The sequence below is a fragment of the Phyllobates terribilis genome, unplaced genomic scaffold, assembly GCF_046119375.1.
Source record: "Phyllobates terribilis strain yellow unplaced genomic scaffold, ASM4611937v1 Scaffold_1__5_contigs__length_1240528914, whole genome shotgun sequence".
NCBI classification, from domain to species: Eukaryota; Metazoa; Chordata; class Amphibia; order Anura; family Dendrobatidae; genus Phyllobates; species Phyllobates terribilis.
Window position 1 is genome coordinate 883,962,640 of NW_027362761.1, and position 18,819 is coordinate 883,981,458.

Below are 18,819 nucleotides of genomic sequence, written 5' to 3' on the forward strand. Positions count from 1 at the left end.
TCTATCTTTCTTCAGCAGAGGAGAACCGTTATCTTGAATAGCCAGCAGCCATATTTTGTGCTCAGTTAGCTGCAGTAGAATTTTTTTCCTAACCCCTCCCTTCGAGTAAACTTCAAATCTGCTTTTGCACAAAATTTCTTCACTTACTCCAGCAGTGACAACATTAACTTCTCCAATTTTTTCACCTCTACATCTCCTCGCCCTTTGCTTCAGTAGTCACAGAATTGTTTGCCCTTTCTGTGAGTAGCCATAGTAGTGCCTCCTCCCTTTCTCAGATGTGACCACAGAGATTCTATTAATGTTAACAGCCACTACACAACCAGTGATTTTGCAGGACTGATAGCAGCTCCAGATCCAGATAGGGAGGTAGGTAAGCAGCACTGGTTAACTGCTCTGTAGAAATTAATAGGTGAGAGCGTGAGAGATGGCTGGGAACTTATGAATTAACTCTTCAGACTGTAATGTAGCTACTGCTCATACTCGGCCAGGCTCTGGAGGTCAGTCTCTTTAGCTATAAACAACATAAGACAAAAGCTCTCACAGCAGGAAAATGACAGCAGATAGCCAAAGCAAGTCAATTGCAATCTTGCTTATTTTCATGCTTTCTAACTTTACCAATTTCAACCATGAGAGTAACTCTTTAACTCCAGAGCTGTTCTCACCAATCCCCAATATTAACAGCAGAACTTCCAGCCTTCTTGTTTTAAATACAGGCAGTAGTCAAAGGAGACTTTTATGACCAACGGTCACAAGAGTACACCCTTCCTCATGAGTTATAGCAATGCCACCTTATTCCCCAATTGTAAAAACAAGGTTTGTCTCATCCTGCTGCAGTAACAATAGTAAATTTTACCCAGTAGTTACAGAAGTATCTTTACTGTTTCCCTTAGTGGTTACAACACTGCTTCACATTTTTTCAATATTTAAGTAGGGAATTGCTTTTTACCTATTAATACATGTTTCCCCCATTTAACTAGTTGTTATAGAGTGATACATTCTCTGATTTTAGATCAATAATGGTGAAGAATGCAGCAGTTATATATATTGTCTTCTTTATCAAATACAATTTCCCATACAGGGTGCACTTTATGTATTAAAATGTGCCTGCAAACAGGTTTTCATCTTTAACGTTTATTGTAGACCCTAGACTCTCCTATAGAAACTTTATTAGCTCTGCCCTTTTGACATTTTTTACATTATATCTATCAGAGATGTCCGAGGTCATAGTACAATTTTATGGACAGCAATTTTATCTAAACTCCTCATTCTTTTTTCAAAGACAACATAAAGCTACAATTGCCTGAATTTTGTTCTGTTTCTCTGACAAATATGGATCTTTTGTTTTACAACTGATATTATCATTTTCTTTAGGCATTAAAATTACTTAGACTGCATATTGAAAATAGCATAAGAATCTCATAAAATACTTCTAACTGCAACAATTAACAAAGAATGTCATTAGAATGTTGTGATAGAGAAAAATTGATGTTTAAGAAAAAGTAATTAAAAAAATGAAATTATAAATTTTTTGCGCTTTCATTTTTTTTCTTGCCCACTCCCAAGAGCTATAACTTAATTATGTTTCCATTGAGTTAGAAATATGAAGGATTGTTTTTCATGGGGCAAGCTGTATTGTAGTTTTGAAATACTTTGTCATGCAATTCTGCTGTTGTTGATTGTTTTTTTTTTACAATATTTATTGTGCAGTAAAATGACGAGGAAACATTATTTCCATTTCAGTTAATCCATAACATACATCGATTTTTTTCTATTTAAATGATGAAAAAATTCTGAATTCTGTAAGAACATTTTTTTTTCTTTGTGTCACCATTGTCAGAGACTCGTAAATTTTTTATTTTTCCATTGATGTAGCCAAGTGAGGGATTGTTTTTGCGTGGTTAGCCAATGTCGTTATTGATACCAATTTAGGGTACCTACAAACTCAGTATTGCAATATATAGGAAAAATTCAAGTCTCCTGGAGCTGAACTTGTAGCTGAGCTTCACAGAAGCATCAAGATGGAAGCTATGCGGGCCTTTGACTGTCAACTGCTTTAAATGAAGTTGACAGCAGAAATTGACAGCAGCATCCAAATTGTTAATGGCTGCAGCTGGAGCTCAGCTCTGGCTATGGTTGATTTACACAAATGCCAGAGCCTCCCTAGCTGCTGAGCTCCTTATACACCTGTGAACCCCTGCCCAGGATGTTTATTCAGGTCTTTATGCAGGAAACGGTTAAATATTATATAACAAACCAAGCCAATTGCTGACCCCTGGTAATCAGTAGTAGGGGAACAAAATTGAACCTAATATTTAAACCTAATGAAAAATTTTGATTATTTTTCATTTTGAATGACTGACTGAGCACAACATCCAGCTTAAAATGTATGAAGCCGAGTTTCCTGATTTCTGATTGCGTCAGCTACATGACAGACATTGCATCCTTCTTTATAGTTCAATGGCAAATTATTGTAAGCAGTTTGCTCTGTCATTGTGGAATAAATATAGAATGTCTTCTGTGTAGGACTAACCTAGCCTCATTTTTCAGGCTCGTCGGCTATTTCTTCTACAATTTGCTGTAAACTGAGATGAAAATTGTCTCATCTCATTGATTTATTGCAACTTGCTCTCTTTGGCCATACATGAGAACATTAAGTCAAAAGGTGCCTCACCTGATTCGCCTATAAAAATGATCACTAGGCTGATTGTTCATGACTATAATAATGAGAATAATTTGAGATGAGTTTACATTTCAAGAGTCCAAAGGAACGGACATGTTAAAATCCAACATGGCATATGCTTCTTGAGACATACAGTACTTCCAGAGACCACAAGACTACCTCCAGACATATTAGACAGCCCGCTAAAAGTATTAATATTGGCATCTTCATCTAATGTTTGATAATTTACATAATCAGGATGTGACTTACTTAAATTATTTTGCTTGCCTACCTCGTATTCTTTCTTTTACTTGAAATAGCTTAACTTTCCAATGCCATAAATCTGAAGAACTCATTAAAACATGAAATAATAAATACTAACATGCTGTAAAGAGCCAAGCAAGCATTGAAGCAAAACAACCAATTAAATACAGAAATTTCTGATACAATCTCAAGTATAAAAATTGGACAATCTTGGGTTGCAATCATATAGATATGTAAAAATTTACAGTATTTCTTAATTCGTAATATTTGTTTGCATATTTCAAGTGTATAAAGATATAAACTAAGATTTACCTTTACATCATTGCTGTTCATTCGAGTCCCCTCTTTGCCTACGAAAATGTCATCAATGTCCACCAGAATAAAGCGATCCAGGGACAGGGTGAATTTCTTTTCAGTAAGAAAAGATAAAGCATCCACAAAAATAAGCTTGTGTAACCAAAAGTTCAAATTATTGCCAAAGAAGATCCTTTGAATACCATCATGAAGACCAAGGTCATGAATAATTGTTGTAAATAAGGATATTTTAGAAAGTTGTAGTTGGGCACCAACAGGCATCTTTATTTTTGAAAAAACGATGGGTTGGTATAGTGAGTTGTTAACTTCAAAAACTGTCCATTCATTTCCAAGTAAAAGACCTTTGCCTGTTTTGGAAGGTTTTGTAATATGAAGTAAAGGTGTATTGGGATTAATACAAAAGTTTTTCACTGCCATATTGCTGTGGATTGTAAATGGGAAGCCCTTGGGATGAAAATTTTGAATGTTGTTTTCCGCACCCTTAAGGAAACCAATAATGTTAACTCCATATTGAAGACAGTATTTATCCAGAAGTTCCTTATTCCATGTGTCCATGTTTATGTACTTCATAAAATTTTCATATATAATAAGTGCATATTTTCCAACACGATTTTCTGTAAGTGGTGGAAGGTCACCCTTTCCAGGAGCTATTTCTGCATGGAACTTGAATCTAATGGATTCCAAAATACCAACAATGTCTTGCCCAAGTTGAGAATATTGACTCTCTATAAAAACCAAGACAATAGGTTCCATTTTTAATGAAAGAGAAGGTTTTCCAGTTCTCTGTTCTAAAAGTTTATATGGCAGAGATTCAATTTCTCCACACTCTATTTCCATTGTAGCCTCAGAAATGTCATTGTCCTGTTTATATCCTGTGTATAAATAATAGGCGGAAATTACAATGCTTACCATGCAAAAAGTGGCAAGCAGAAGGATTGTTCTTTGAAAATGCCTGTGAAATTTCATGATATAATTCATCTTGGGCTAATTGTTGTAAAGAGTTTCAGAGATCAAACAAGATTTAGTATCTCATTTCAGTCCAGTCAAATAATTTATGTAACCATTGCAGCACATCTGTCGCTTCCTAAAACACTTCAGAGAAAGTGAAAACTGGAAGAGAGAAAAAGAAAATATTGCATCATTTTATTTGTGCTGTTCTTACATCTTATGTGCTGGCTACAAAGTTCACAGTTTGTGAGTATATAAAATATGCATTATTTTTTACATGTACAGCTTAGTGCTCTTTGAGTTTTAATGTCTAGAAACAATCTTAAAGGGGTTGTCCAGGTTTGGCATGAAAGCCAGCACTCTTTCTATGTGACTGTAGACTTGATAATCCTCACAGCTCACACATTGCACACTGTCAGAATTCTCTGCTGCTGGCGGCAAGACCAGGTAGTCATACGATATGCATACTTCTGGCCACATTCCGACTAGACATGCTTGGCCTCACTCAATTCACTTGTATGTAGTGAGGCTGCGCACATCTAGTTGGAATGTACGCTCCTGGCACCAGCACGGGAGAATCCTGACACCGTGCAATGAGTCACATAGACTGAGTGAAGACTTTCGTACCAAACCTAGACAACCCCTTTAATTTCTTTATTACATATAACAATATATTTAAGGTGATTCCAAACCATATTACCACAGGGAAACCCCTGATAAAGTTTCCACTCCTTAGGAACTTCTAAAGCCATTTCTGCCATAAAATCTTAGTGTAAGTGCTGGTAAAACATTGCATAATTTTCGTACAATGCTAGCATTTGGCTCAAATATGTTTAATGATTTTCAAAGCATTTATTTTTGGACTAAAGTCTGCTCGACTTTGTTTTAGGGCACTTTCACACGTCCGTGTTTTGAGTACGTGAGGTGTCCATTTCCACATGTACTGGAGACACTGACACATGTGACACACTGTGCACATGTCAGTGTGTTCTCACGGACCATGTGTCTGTAGGCAAAACACGAGGAAATGACTGTGTTTTACCCACAGCATGGGCCACAAAACATCCCGCAAACATGCCCACTGATGACACACGGATGACATCTGTGTGTCATCCATGTTACACCTACTGGCGCCTGGGAATCAGTAGTACAGTTCACGCTGTGTCCAAGCGTCGGGTGCTGCAGGCATCTGTCATCAATGGTCCCTGCCGGCGCTGAGATCAGTGTGAGCAGGGGACAATGTTGACAGTTATATTGTGCCTCCGCTGTGTCCGGTAAGTAAAACCTACAAAAGACAAAAAACACATCTCATACCCTACCATCATTATATATAAATGTAAAGCAAAGTTGCATAATAAATATAGGGTACTTAGTGAACTATTTTTGATCAAAAAAAGTATACAAGCCGTCCCACCAGCGACAAGGTGACCCTAAATTGGGACGGTACCTATACTATCTATATTAAAAACCTTACTGTATATCAAAGTTGAAGTAATGCATATAAAAGGGTAGACAAGTAGGACCGGGTCCCAACTCCAGACCACCTAGGCCCGTGGTAAGCTACATATATACTAATCAGCTCAACAAAGGGGATGCCACACCCTTAAATTGCACAGAATGCAAACAAGACAAAAAACCAAGCAATGTGAACTGAGGTCTAAGATGGTAGACATGCAAAAAATAGGAGCATGTTCACACTAGCAAAAAGAAGCAAAACCTACAAAAGACAAAAAACACATCTCATACCCTACCATCATTATATATAAATGTAAAGCAAAGTTGCATAATAAATATAGGGTACTTAGTGAACTATTTTTGATCAAAAAAAGTATACAAGCCGTCGCACCAGCGACAAGGTGACCCTAAATTGGGACGGTACCTATACTGTCTATAGTAAAAACCTTACTGTATATCAAAGTTGAAGTAATGCATATAAAAGGGTAGACAAATAGGACCAGGTCCCAACTCCAGACCACCTAGGCCCGTGGTAAGCTACATATATACTAATCAGCTCAACAAAGGGGATGCCACACCCTTAAATTGCACAGAATGCAAACAAGACAAAAAACCAAGCAATGTGAACTGAGGTCTAAGATGGTAGACATGCAAAAAATAGGAGCATGTTCACACTAGCAAAAAGAAGCAAAACCTACAAAAGACAAAAAACACATCTCATACCCTACCATCATTATATATAAATGTAAAGCAAAGTTGCATAATAAATATAGGGTACTTAGTGAACTATTTTTGATCAAAAAAATTATACAAGCCGTCCCACCAGCGACAAGGTGACCCTAAATTGGGACGGTACCTATACTGTCTATATTAAAAACCTTACTGTATATCAAAGTTGAAGTAATGCATATAAAAGGGTAGACAAATAGGACCAGGTCCCAACTCCAGACCACCTAGGCCCGTGGTAAGCTACATATATACTAATCAGCTCAACAAAGGGGATGCCACACCCTTAAATTGCACAGAATGCAAACAAGACAAAAAACCAAGCAATGTGAACTGAGGTCTAAGATGGTAGACATGCAAAAAATAGGAGCATGTTCACACTAGCAAAAAGAAGCAAAACCTACAAAAGACAAAAAACACATCTCATACCCTACCATCATTATATATAAATGTAAAGCAAAGTTGCATAATAAATATAGGGTACAAGTATATATGTAGCTTACCACGGGCCTAGGTGGTCTGGAGTTGGGACCCGGTCCTATTTGTCTACCCTTTTATATGCATTACTTCAACTTTGATATACAGTAAGGTTTTTAATATAGACAGGATAGGTACCGTCCCAATTTAGGGTCACCTTGTCGCTGGTGGGACGGCTTGTATACTTTTTTTGATCAAAAATAGTTCACTAAGTACCCTATATTTATTATGCAACTTTGCTTTACATTTATATATAATGATGGTAGGGTATGAGATGTGTTTTTTGTCTTTTGTAGGTTTTGCTTCTTTTTGCTAGTGTGAACATGCTCCTATTTTTTGCATGTCTACCATCTTAGACCTCAGTTCACATTGCTTGGTTTTTTGTCTTGTTTGCATTCTGTGCAATTTAAGGGTGTGGCATCCCCTTTGTTGAGCTGATTAGTATATATGTAGCTTACCACGGGCCTAGGTGGTCTGGAGTTGGGACCCGGTCCTATTTGTCTACCCTTTTATATGCATTACTTCAACTTTGATATACAGTAAGGTTTTTAATATAGACAGTATAGGTACCGTCCCAGTTTAGGGTCACCTTGTCGCTGGTGGGACGGCTTGTATACTTTTTTTGATCAAAAATAGTTCACTAAGTACCCTATATTTATTATGCAACTTTGCTTTACATTTATATATAATGATGGTAGGGTATGAGATGTGTTTTTTGTCTTTTGTAGGTTTTGCTTCTTTTTGCTAGTGTGAACATGCTCCTATTTTTTGCATGTCTACCATCTTAGACCTCAGTTCACATTGCTTGGTTTTTTGTCTTGTTTGCATTCTGTGCAATTTAAGGGTGTGGCATCCCCTTTGTTGAGCTGATTAGTATATATGTAGCTTACCACGGGCCTAGGTGGTCTGGAGTTGGGACCCGGTCCTATTTGTCTACCCTTTTATATGCATTACTTCAACTTTGATATACAGTAAGGTTTTTAATATAGACAGTATAGGTACCGTCCCAATTTAGTGTCACCTTGTCGCTGGTGGGACGGCTTGTATACTTTTTTTGATCAAAAATAGTTCACTAAGTACCCTATATTTATTATGCAACTTTGCTTTACATTTATATATAAAGATGGTAGGGTATGAGATGTGTTTTTTGTCTTTTGTAGGTTTTGCTTCTTTTTGCTAGTGTGAACATGCTCCTATTTTTTGCATGTCTACCATCTTAGACCTCAGTTCACATTGCTTGTTTTTTTGTCTTGTTTGCATTCTGTGCAATTTAAGGGTGTGGCATCCCCTTTGTTGAGCTGATTAGTATATATGTAGCTTACCACGGGCCTAGGTGGTCTGGAGTTGGGACCTGGTCCTATTTGTCTACCCTTTTATATGCATTACTTCAACTTTGATATACAGTAAGGTTTTTAATATAGACAGTATAGGTACCGTCCCAATTTAGGGTCACCTTGTCGCTGGTGGGACAGCTTGTATACTTTTTTTGATCAAAAATAGTTCACTAAGTACCCTATATTTATTATGCAACTTTGCTTTACATTTATATATAATGATGGTAGGGTATGAGATGTGTTTTTTGTCTTTTGTAGGTTTTGCTTCTTTTTGCTAGTGTGAACATGCTCCTATTTTTTGCATGTCTACCATCTTAGACCTCAGTTCACATTGCTTGGTTTTGTGTCCGGTAAGTGTAAAATAAGAATAAAATAAAAAACATTATATTCATGTTTACACCTAATTCCCTGAACTCATTGTACCCTGAAATAAAAATAAAATAAAAAACAACCATGATTCTCACCTGTCTGACATACTGTACCATGTTGTAATCCATCTGACCAACAATTCTGCATCAGCGTCTGCGGTTACTTGAGCCGACCGCACATGCTGAGCAGCAGAGGAGAATGATGCGCTGCAGCAAGCGTGCCCCTGACCTCCGTTGAGCTCAGTGAGTGAAAGGACACCACTCAGCGCAGGTCAGGGGCCCGCTTGCTGGAGTGAGTTATTCTCTTCTGCTCCTCAGCATGTGCGGTCAGTAGAGATGAGCGTTGTTCTACTCGAACTGTTCGCCAATCTCAAATTCGAGCTGTTTTGGGCGGTGTTCGAGCTGTTCGGCGAACACGAACAATTTGAGAAAAATTCGGCTGTTCGAGGTTATGTTCGATAACTGTTCGTGCACCAAAATCATAACTGGATTTTTTCTCAGTAATGATGAAAAATAATGTTAATATGCAGTTTGAGTGTACAGCGGGGTGGGGGGAGGGGCAGGGGATGGATCTCTGCAGGAACAATGAAGATCTCCATTTTTTTTTCTCTTTCCCGCATTTACAGTGGGGAGGTGCAATCTGTCAGCCTATCAGCAGCGCACACACGGAGCGAAGTGCTTTTTTTCACACAAGCAAGGGCATGTGTCATTGGCAGTGTATGTCACATGTCCTTGCCCTATAAGACCAAGCCATTTTCCCCGTCGCCACCATTTTCTCACTGCTGCAGCTGCGTGTTAGACGGCACCGCTGTTGCTGTGTGCGCTATACCTTGTTAATTTCAAGCCAATTTTCGCACAAATATACAGATAGCTTGGGAGTAGGGAATAGTTGTGATTGCAGTCCTTTTAAGGACTAGGTTACAGCATTTCCTACGACTTTTATCAGGGAGGTCTGTGCTCTTAAATAGATAGGTTGTGGGAGTAAAGACTAATTGTAATTGGAGTCCTTTTCAGGACTAGGTTACATGAGTTCCTATCAGTTTTTGCCAGGCAGGTCTGTGCCAGTGCTGTGCAAGTTTTTTTCACAGCATTTGGCTGAATCTAGCAAAGCTAATCCTTTTTGGCCTATTGCAGAGTGTGTTAGTCAGTGGAGTAGCCTATCTGTGTTGCAAGATATAACACCTGTGTATAGAATACCAATTTTTTTACTGCACCTAGTGAAGTAAAATCTTTTGGGCATAGCATCATTCTATTAGTCCATCTATACTGACCTCCATCAGGTTGCAAACTGAATATAATTTTTTTCTGCATCTAGCTCTGAAAAAATATTTGGGCTTCTAGCAGTGTGTGGGACTTGGTCTATTAGTCCATCTATACTGACCTCCATCAGGTTGCAAATTAAAAATAATTTTTTTCTTCATTTAGCTCTGAAAAAATATTTGGGCTTCTAGCAGTGTGTGGGACTTGTTCTATTAGTCCTTCTATACTGACCTCCAGCAGGTTGCAAATTAAAAATAATTTTTTTCTGCATCTAGCTCTGAAAAAATATTTGGGCTTCTAGCAGTGTGTGGGACTTGGTCTATTAGTCCATCTATACTGACCTCCATCAGGTTGCAAATTAAAAATAATTTTTTTCTGCATCTAGCTCTGAAAAAATATTTGGGCTTCTAGCAGTGTGTGGGACTTGGTCTATTAGTCCATCTATACTGACCTCCATCAGGTTGCAAATTAAAAATAATTTTTTTCTTCATTTAGCTCTGAAAAAATATTTGGGCTTCTAGCAGTGTGTGGGACTTGTTCTATTAGTCCTTCTATACTGACCTCCAGCAGGTTGCAAATTGAATATAATTTTTTTCTGCATCTAGCTCTGAAAAAATAGTTGGGCTTCTAGCGGTGTGTGGGACTTGGTCTATTAGTCCATCTATACTGACCTCCATCAGGTTGCAAATTAAAAATAATTTTTTTCTGCATCTAGCTCTGAAAAAATATTTGGGCTTCTAGCAGTGTGTGGGACTTGGTCTATTAGTCCATCTATACTGACCTCCATCAGGTTGCAAATTAAAATAATTTTTTTCTGCATCTAGCTCTGAAAAAATATTTGGGCTTCTAGCAGTGTGTGGGACTTGGTCTATTAGTCCATCTATACTGACCTCCATCAGGTTGCAAATTAAAAATAATTTTTATCTGCATCTACAGTACCTCTGAAAAAATGTTTGGGCTTCTAGCAGTGTGTGGGACTATTTGTATTAGTCCATCTATACTGACCTCCATCAGGTTGCAAATTCAAAATAATTTTTTTCTGCATCTAACCCAGCCAATAGTTTTGGCCTAATACCACAGTTTGGCCACTCAGCTCTGCTCGGTTACCATCCATTGTTTTTTTGTGCAAACAACTCCAGAGTTGTGAAATAGTTAACCACCAAAATGAGTGGAAAAAGGCCTGCTGCTGGTGGAAAGGGGAATAGGCGTGTTGGGAAGGGGAAAAAAGGTTGTGTCCGTGGGGTAGGTGTTAAAGCAACAGTAACATGTGCAGAAGAAAGACCATCTTCCAGCCAAACTAAAATGTCTACTTCTTTTAGCGGACAATGTGATAAGATCCCTTTCTTACGGCCACGCCAATCGCTACAAATTCCAGATGAGGCACAAAAACAGCAGGTGCTTCAACGGATATCAAGTGCTCCTTTAAGTGGGCTCTCCTCCACATCAACTTCAACATCACAAATACTCCAGTCCTCAAAGGTGTCACCCAAATCGCACTTGCTTCCTCACAGCTCCCAAATCTCCAGCTGCCCGTCTGAGTATGAGGTAGAACAGATGGTTGAGTCTGCAGAGCTGTTTACTCATACTATAGCCTGGGAATCAGAGGTCGACTCCAGCGCTTCTGTGAATCCAGACGAGGAAATGATCTGCACTGATGCCCAGAATCTTTGAGTCGGATCCAGGACCAGACGCAGAAGGTTCTGACCATAATGTAGACCCTCATTCCCAAACTGTAACTCCTGTTGGTGGAGACAATGAGGAAGACGATGATAAGACTCAAATACCTGATTGGAGCGACAACTTTAGTTTTTTGTCAGGGCAGGAACAGGTTGGCTCTGAGGACGACGGGTGTGATAACGCACAGGGTGATGATGATGAGGTCGGAGATCCCACTTACTGTCAACCCACAGTCAGCCAAGAGATGAGGTCAGCAGAGGAGGTGGAGGAAGATGCTAGTGACGACGAGGTCAGGTTGCGCCTTCCTGGACAGAGACGTAGTACTGGAAGCACGTCAACAACTGCATCCTCAAACACAACTCTGCCTCTCACCACAAGTCGTGGTGGCTCTTAAGGTCGCATGGGTGCTAAGCCTTGCATAGCCTGGGCATTTTTTCAGATCGATAAAGATGACCCAACTAGTGTTATCTGTAACATTTGTCAGCAAAAGCTAAGTAGAGGCCAAAAAATACATAGTTTGAGTACTTCATGCATGAACCGGCACATGGACATGAAGCATAAGTTGCAGTGGGAAGCTCAGTGTGCTACAATGCGGCCTAGCCGGCCGGGCCAATCACCGTCTGCCATATCTTGTGCATCCGCGGCCTCTTCATCCTCTGTGACTGGGGGGACAGCAGTCACACCTGTTTTGGGGCACAGACCTGCCACCTCTTTACCCGCAACAGCCAGCGTGATTGGCAGGTCATCATTTTCTTTGGAGGTGGTAACACCAGGTGGTGTTGAGCGCTGTCCTACATCGATAGCACCACCTTTGGATCAAGGCAACCTAACATGTCCGCCTGCATCTTCCTCACAGACCGGCAGTTTGCCGGGGACACCCTTATCAACCCCGTCTAAGCACAATAGCCAGCCCTCGGTCCCTCAGATGTGGACAAGTAAAAGACCATTTCCTCCTAGCCATGAGAAAGCTAAGAGGTTGAATTTCACCATCTGCAAGCTCTTGGCTACAGAAATGCTGCCTTTCCGCCTGGTGGACACAGAGGATTTTCGAGACCTTATGTCCATCGCAGTGCCCCAGTACCAGATGCCCAGTCGGCACTACTTCTCAAAGAAAGGTGTGCCTGCGCTCCACCAGCATGTCGCACACAACATCACCGCTTCTTTGAGAAACTCTGTGTGTGACAGGGTGCATTTCACCACAGATACTTGGACGAGTAGGCATGGACAGGGGCGTTACATGTCGCTGACTGGGCACTGGGTAACTATGGTGACAGCAGGACAAGGGGCTGCTGTCCAAGTCTTGCCGTCCCCACGAGTTGTGCGTCAATCCTCTTTATGTCAAAGTTCCTCCACTGCTTCTGCCTCCTCAACCTCCTCTCGGTCTTCCACCTGCACCCAAAGCCTGTCTGGTCATGCCACAAGCTTTCTAACTGCACAGAAGGGATCCTGCACACCTCCTTACTATGCTGGCAGTAGGGCTCAACGTCATCAGGCGGTTTTTACATTGAAATGTCTGGGAAATGTGAGTCACACAGCTGAGGAGTTGTGGTCAGCTCTGGAGAACCAATTTCATGAATGGTTGTCTCCACTGGACCTGAAACCAGGGAAGGCCGTGTGCGACAATGCTGAAAACCTGGGTGCGGCCCTTCGCCGGGGCAATGTCACACACGTGCCTTGTATGGCTCACGTGTTGAACCTGGTTGTCCAGCAATTTTTAGCCCACTATCCCAGACTAGATGGCCTTCTGCAGAGGGCACGGTCGCTGTATGCTCACTTCCGCCGTTCGCATCCCGCAGCTCAGCGACTTACATCTCTACAGAAGTCGTTGGGCCTGCCACTTCACCGGCTAAAATGCGATGTGCCTACCCGGTGGAATTCAACTCTGCACATGTTGCAGCGACTGTGGCAGCACCGACAAGCCCTGGTGCAATACGTTCTGACGTATAGCCTGGGCCAACGAGATTCAGAGGTGGGGCAAATCACGCTGGAGGAGTGGTCTCAGATCAGGGACCTATGCACCCTTCTGCACAGTTTTGAAATGGCGACGAAGATGTTTAGTGCTGACGATGCCATTATCAGCCTGACTATTCCGGTGATTTACATGCTGGAGCACATGTTAAACAGAATTCGGAGTCAGGTGGTGGCACAAGAGGAGGTGGAGGAAGTAGAGGAGGAGGAGTTGTATGCGGAAGGGCTAACATCTGCAAGGTCCAAACGGTCGGCAGCACCGAGGCGGCAGGCATGTGAGGGTGGGGGAGATGGTTTTACCAGGGCGCATGGTAGCAGCCAAACTAGTGAGGAAGGTGCAGGAGCCCAGGAAGAAGTGGAGGACGAACTGATGGAAGACTCATCAGATGAGGGAGACCTTGATCACATTTCTGTTGTGCAAGGTTGGGGGGAGAGGACAGAGGAAGGAAGCATGATTGTTACCTCGCCACCAACACAACAGGGACTTGGTGCTCCTGGATGCGCAACACACATGAGTGCCTTCTTGCTGCACTACCTGCAACATGACCCTCGAATTGTGAGAATTAGAAATAATCCTGACTACTGGGTTGCCACACTGTTAGATCCCCGGTACAAAAGTAAATTTGCAGAAATTATTCCTGCCATAGAAAGGGATGCATGCATGCAGGAGTATCAGCAGAGACTGTTGCAGAATCTTACATGTGCTTTTCCACAAAATACCAGTGGTGCACGTAGTGAATCTCACAGTTCCAACTTGCCAACCGTGGGACCGTCAAGTGTTCAGCACTCAAACCGTAACAGAACCACAGTATCTGCTGGTAACATCAATTTTGCGGAATCATTTCACCACTTTTTTAGCCCATCCTTTGCAAGGCCACAGGAGACAAGAAGTCTGACACATAGTCAACGCCTAGAGACGATGGTACAGGAGTATCTCCAAGTAAACATTGAAGCCACGACTGTGTCGCTGGACCCTTGCTCTTTTGGGCTTCCAATCTGGATAAATGGCCGGAGCTAGCCACTTACGCCTTGGAGATCTTGTCATGCCCCGCAGCCAGCGTTCTGTCTGATCGTGTGTTCAGCGCTGCTGGTGGTGTGCTGACAGATAAGCGCACGCGGCTCTCCACTGATAATGTAGACAGACTCACGTTCATAAAGATGAACAAATCATGGATCCGAAACGACTTTTCTACCCCTGTGTCATCCTGGGGAGAGTAAAAGCTTGATGATTGGTTAAAATCACCCTACCAACCGTTTTAAGCTTTCAAATTACTAATCATGTTTATCTGTATCTTGACTGGAAAATAATTTGGGCTTTGTAGCAGTGTGCAGCACTGATCCTATTAGGCCATCTATACTAAAGCTTCACCAGATTTAAAATTAAAAATAATTTTTAGCTGCATCTAGCCCGGAAAATAATTTTGGGGCTCCGAGATGCGCAAGGCACATAAGTGCCTTCTTGCTGCACTACCTGCAGCATGACCCTCATATTGTCAGAATTCGAAGTAATCATGACTACTGGGTTGCCACACTCTTAGATCCCCCAAACTTTTCGATCAACCTTTTCATTTTAATAAAGACCAAAAAAATGGTCATTTTTGAAATTATAAGCATTAGCAGGTTGTTAGAAACTGAAATCAAACAGTTTTCAACTCAAAACTTTATTCTAGGTGATGTTACATTTTCACATAGGACCCCTTGTTCGAAAGGAGCTTCTGAACTCTCTCGTCCATTGAATTTGTCAGGTTTTGGATGGTTTCTGCTTCAATTGTTTTGCATGAGGACAGAATACCCTCCCAGAGCTGTTGCTTAGATGTGAACTGCCTCCCGCCATCATAGACACTCCTTTTAATGATGCTCCAAAGGTTCTGAATGGGGTAGAGGTCAGGGGAGCATGGGGGTCACACCATAAGTTTGTCCCCTTTTATGCCCATATCAGCCAGAGATGCAGATGTTTTATGTGCAGCATGAGATGGTGCATTATCATGCAGAAAAATGATCTTGCTGTGAAATACACGGTTCTTCTTCTTGAACCATGGCAGGAAGTGCTGTTTGAGAAAATCCACATACATTATGGAGTTCATCTTTAGCGCCTTCAGGGATCCTAAAGGGGCCGACAATCTCTCTCCCCATGATTCCAGCCCAAAACATTACTCCACCTCCTCCTTGTTGGCGCTGTAGCCGTGTTTGCGTGGGGTGTCCATCAACCAGCCATCCTCCACTCCATCCATCTGGACCATCGAGCGCTGCACGGCACTCATCCGTGAACAAAACAGTTTTGAAATCAGTCTTCATGTAATGTTTGGCCCACTGGAGCCGTTTCTGCTTGTGTGAAGTGGATAGAGGAGGTCGACAGGATGGCGCATGCACAGCTGCAAACCTCTGAAGGACCCTGCATCTTGTTGTTCGGGGGACGTTGGAGGCACAAGCAGCTTCAAAAACTTGTCTGCTGCTATGACAAGGCTTTTTTGCCGCTGCTCTTTCAACCTGACGTAATTGCCTGTAGGAAAGAGTCCTCAATTTGCCCTTATCAGCACGCACACGTGTGTACTGTGAATCAGCTACATACTTCTTGATTGCCAAGACACTTCATCCTGATCATCGCACAATGTTGATTGTAGTCATGCCTTGACCTAAACACTCCACAATTTGTTGCTTCTCAGCAGCCGACACATCCTTTTTCTTTCCCATTTTGGCAGAAAATGTAGGCTGCTTAATAATGTGAGAGAGCCTTCTTAAGTAGTCTTGCCTTTCATTGGACACACCTGCCAAACTAATTAGCACAGGTGTCTGCAATTGCTTACAGTGATATAAAGAGCCCTGACACACATCACCATCAATGAGTTTAACTGACAAACAAACAAATTCTTCCCTTATCACTCCTAAACACTTTTTGTATAATAATTTGGAACGCAGTGTACATGTGCTTTTCCACAAAACACCAGTGGTTCACGTAGTGAATCTTACAGTTCTAACTTGCCAACCGTGGTCTGTATGGAGTTGTTCAATAAAGGGCCCAAAATTAAGATAACATAGATGGGAGAGGTCTCTATGAATAGGAATTCCTAAGTATTTGATACCCTGTGAGGGCCAGGCAAAGGGAAAGTTGGACTGGATGGAATCCTATATGGATTTGGGGAGGGAGACATCGAGGGCCTCAGACTTCGCTGCATTGATTTTAAAATTTTACCATGTAACAAAGTGATCTATTTCAGCCATAACAGCATGGATGGATATATGTGATTGAGTGATATATACTAGGACATCATCAGCAAATAGAGAGCACTTGTACTCGGTGCCTCCCACCTCAATCCACCTAATATTGGGGTTATGGCGAATTGATGAGAGCAGGTGCTCCGTCACTAGGATGTATAAGAGAGGGGACAGAGGACATCACTGCCTTGTCCCATTGGTGATTGTGAAAGGTGATGAAAATGTTCTGACGCACCCCCTGGGCCTTGGGACACCCGGAGCCGGACCCTTTTTGGTGGATGCTGGTGGTTGTAGTCTTCGTGGCGGCGACCCAGTTCCGTGGCTCAGGGCGGTCAAACCAGTGGCGGAACTATTTATGTGGTTTTCATGTTTAAATGTCCGACTACGCCACCCGTGGATTGCAGTCAGAGTGAACCGCCGCTACAGGGCAGACCACTGAGGCTGGTGTTGTGGGTGCAGCAGAGCGTAGCATAACTCCCCACGGGAGGAGTATAGCCTCAGGGCAGTGTATGCGGAGGATGGGGGTGATGGTGCAGGGCAGCAGCAGTAACGACACGAAGTCAGTGATGCAGTTCAGGGCTTTACTCACAGTTCTTATTATCCAGACCACGTCTGCAGGTAACGGCTGCCCACGTCGTACTGTGCTCACCAGGTGAGGGGCTCAGACAACTCCCAGATAACTTTGGAGCACTTCACAGGACCCCCTTTGTGTGTCCTTTGTCTGGCCTTTCTTACCAACACTTCTGTCCGGCTGCCTCGGGCCTCCTCTTGGTAAACTTGGCGCCAGTTTCCCTGACCCTATGTGGTGCCTTCCTAGCGGGTGTAGCGAGGGGCTGCACCACATAAAATGTCAGAGCCTCCGGTTTCTAGCTGAGGGTCGTTTCCTGCCTCCACTAGTTCGGGGACCGGTCTCCCCCTTTGGCCTGACCCCTCCACGCAGGTGGATTCGGGCGTGCGGTGGCGACTCGCCCGTCCGCACCCCTGGGATCCCTTCATTCCTCGTTCCTGGAGCCTTCTCCGCTCCTCTTCCTTCCTTCTCCCTCTTCCAGGCCTGGGCCTCTGTTACTAGGCCCGCCTCCGGAGCAGAGCTCATGCAGAGCCCCTGCTCCCTGCTACTTCTGCTCAGACTTCTCTGCACTGAACTAAGATGGTGCCCACCTTTTATACTCCCTTCTCAATGCACCCAGGAACTGTTCCTCCCTGCTCCTGCACTACAGGGTTCCCCTTCCTCAGTGTTCCCTCCCCCCACTCCAGCCAGGGACAGGGACTGTCGTGCCCATCTCAGGGGCATATTGGTCGCCCTGCCCCACGGCAATGTGGTGTAATGCATGCAGGTGTCGGGTCCTGATCCACACTCCATCCTTACCTGAGAGTGAGATATCACACCTCTGGGTGAGGTGCAATACGTCTGTAGCAACCGAGCCCTCAGGGTGCTACAGTTCCATTTATCTTCAGCCTAGGTGACGTATTGCGATACAGGGCCGTGATTTTGGCTATAAAAGGGTCCCCTAGACCCCTACCCCAAGCTTTTTAAGAGAATCATATATGGCGTGCCAGGAGACTCTATGGAATGCTTTCTCAGCATCCAACGAGAGTATCTAATTACAAATTTTTAACTGCATCTAGCCCAGGAAATACTTTGTGCCTAGTAGCAGTGTCTGCTAGTGAGCGGATTATCCCGGCTGTTAAGCAAGCTGCACCACCTGTAGTTTAGACACTTAATTTTTTCAAAGGAAATGCTTCGGGACCATGGGATACTTAGTGAAGAGCATCAGGAGGCACCCCAAGGCATAGGGGCTGGGACTGGCAGTAGGATGCCTTGCGGTGGACAGCCGAGCTCGATCCTTATAAAAGCTTTTTAACTGCAGCAGCTTTAGTGGACGCTACTGGAGCTGGAATTACCGCGGTTGCTGGCATGAGACTTGCCCTCCAATAGATCCTTGTAAATGGATTTAAAGTGTATTCATTCAAATTAGAGAGACAATTTAAATTAAAAAGCTTAGAGCTGCCTCCATCACAGGGGGGCTCGCTCGACCCACCAGCGGACAGGCACCAGTATTGGGAGAGGGGGGCTGGCCGTCAGGGTTCACCGCGGCTCTGGCACAAACCCGGCGACACGGAGGTGGCACGGGCAGGAGCGGACTGGCCGTGTCGG

General features: G+C 42.8%; 1 protein-coding gene across 3 annotated transcripts in view; it reads right to left on the reverse strand.

Annotated features, from left to right (window-relative positions):
- LOC141154236 (bifunctional heparan sulfate N-deacetylase/N-sulfotransferase 3-like) overlaps window positions 1-18,819 on the reverse strand; it is an 875,193-nt gene that overhangs the window by 760,595 nt on the left and 95,779 nt on the right. For all 3 annotated transcript variants that reach the window (XM_073639857.1, XM_073639847.1, XM_073639839.1), the window contains exon 2: window positions 3,236-4,348. In XM_073639857.1, the coding sequence (XP_073495958.1) occupies window positions 3,236-4,216 (981 nt within the window). In that variant the 5' untranslated portion in view covers window positions 4,217-4,348. The remainder of the gene's footprint in view (window positions 1-3,235; window positions 4,349-18,819) is intronic.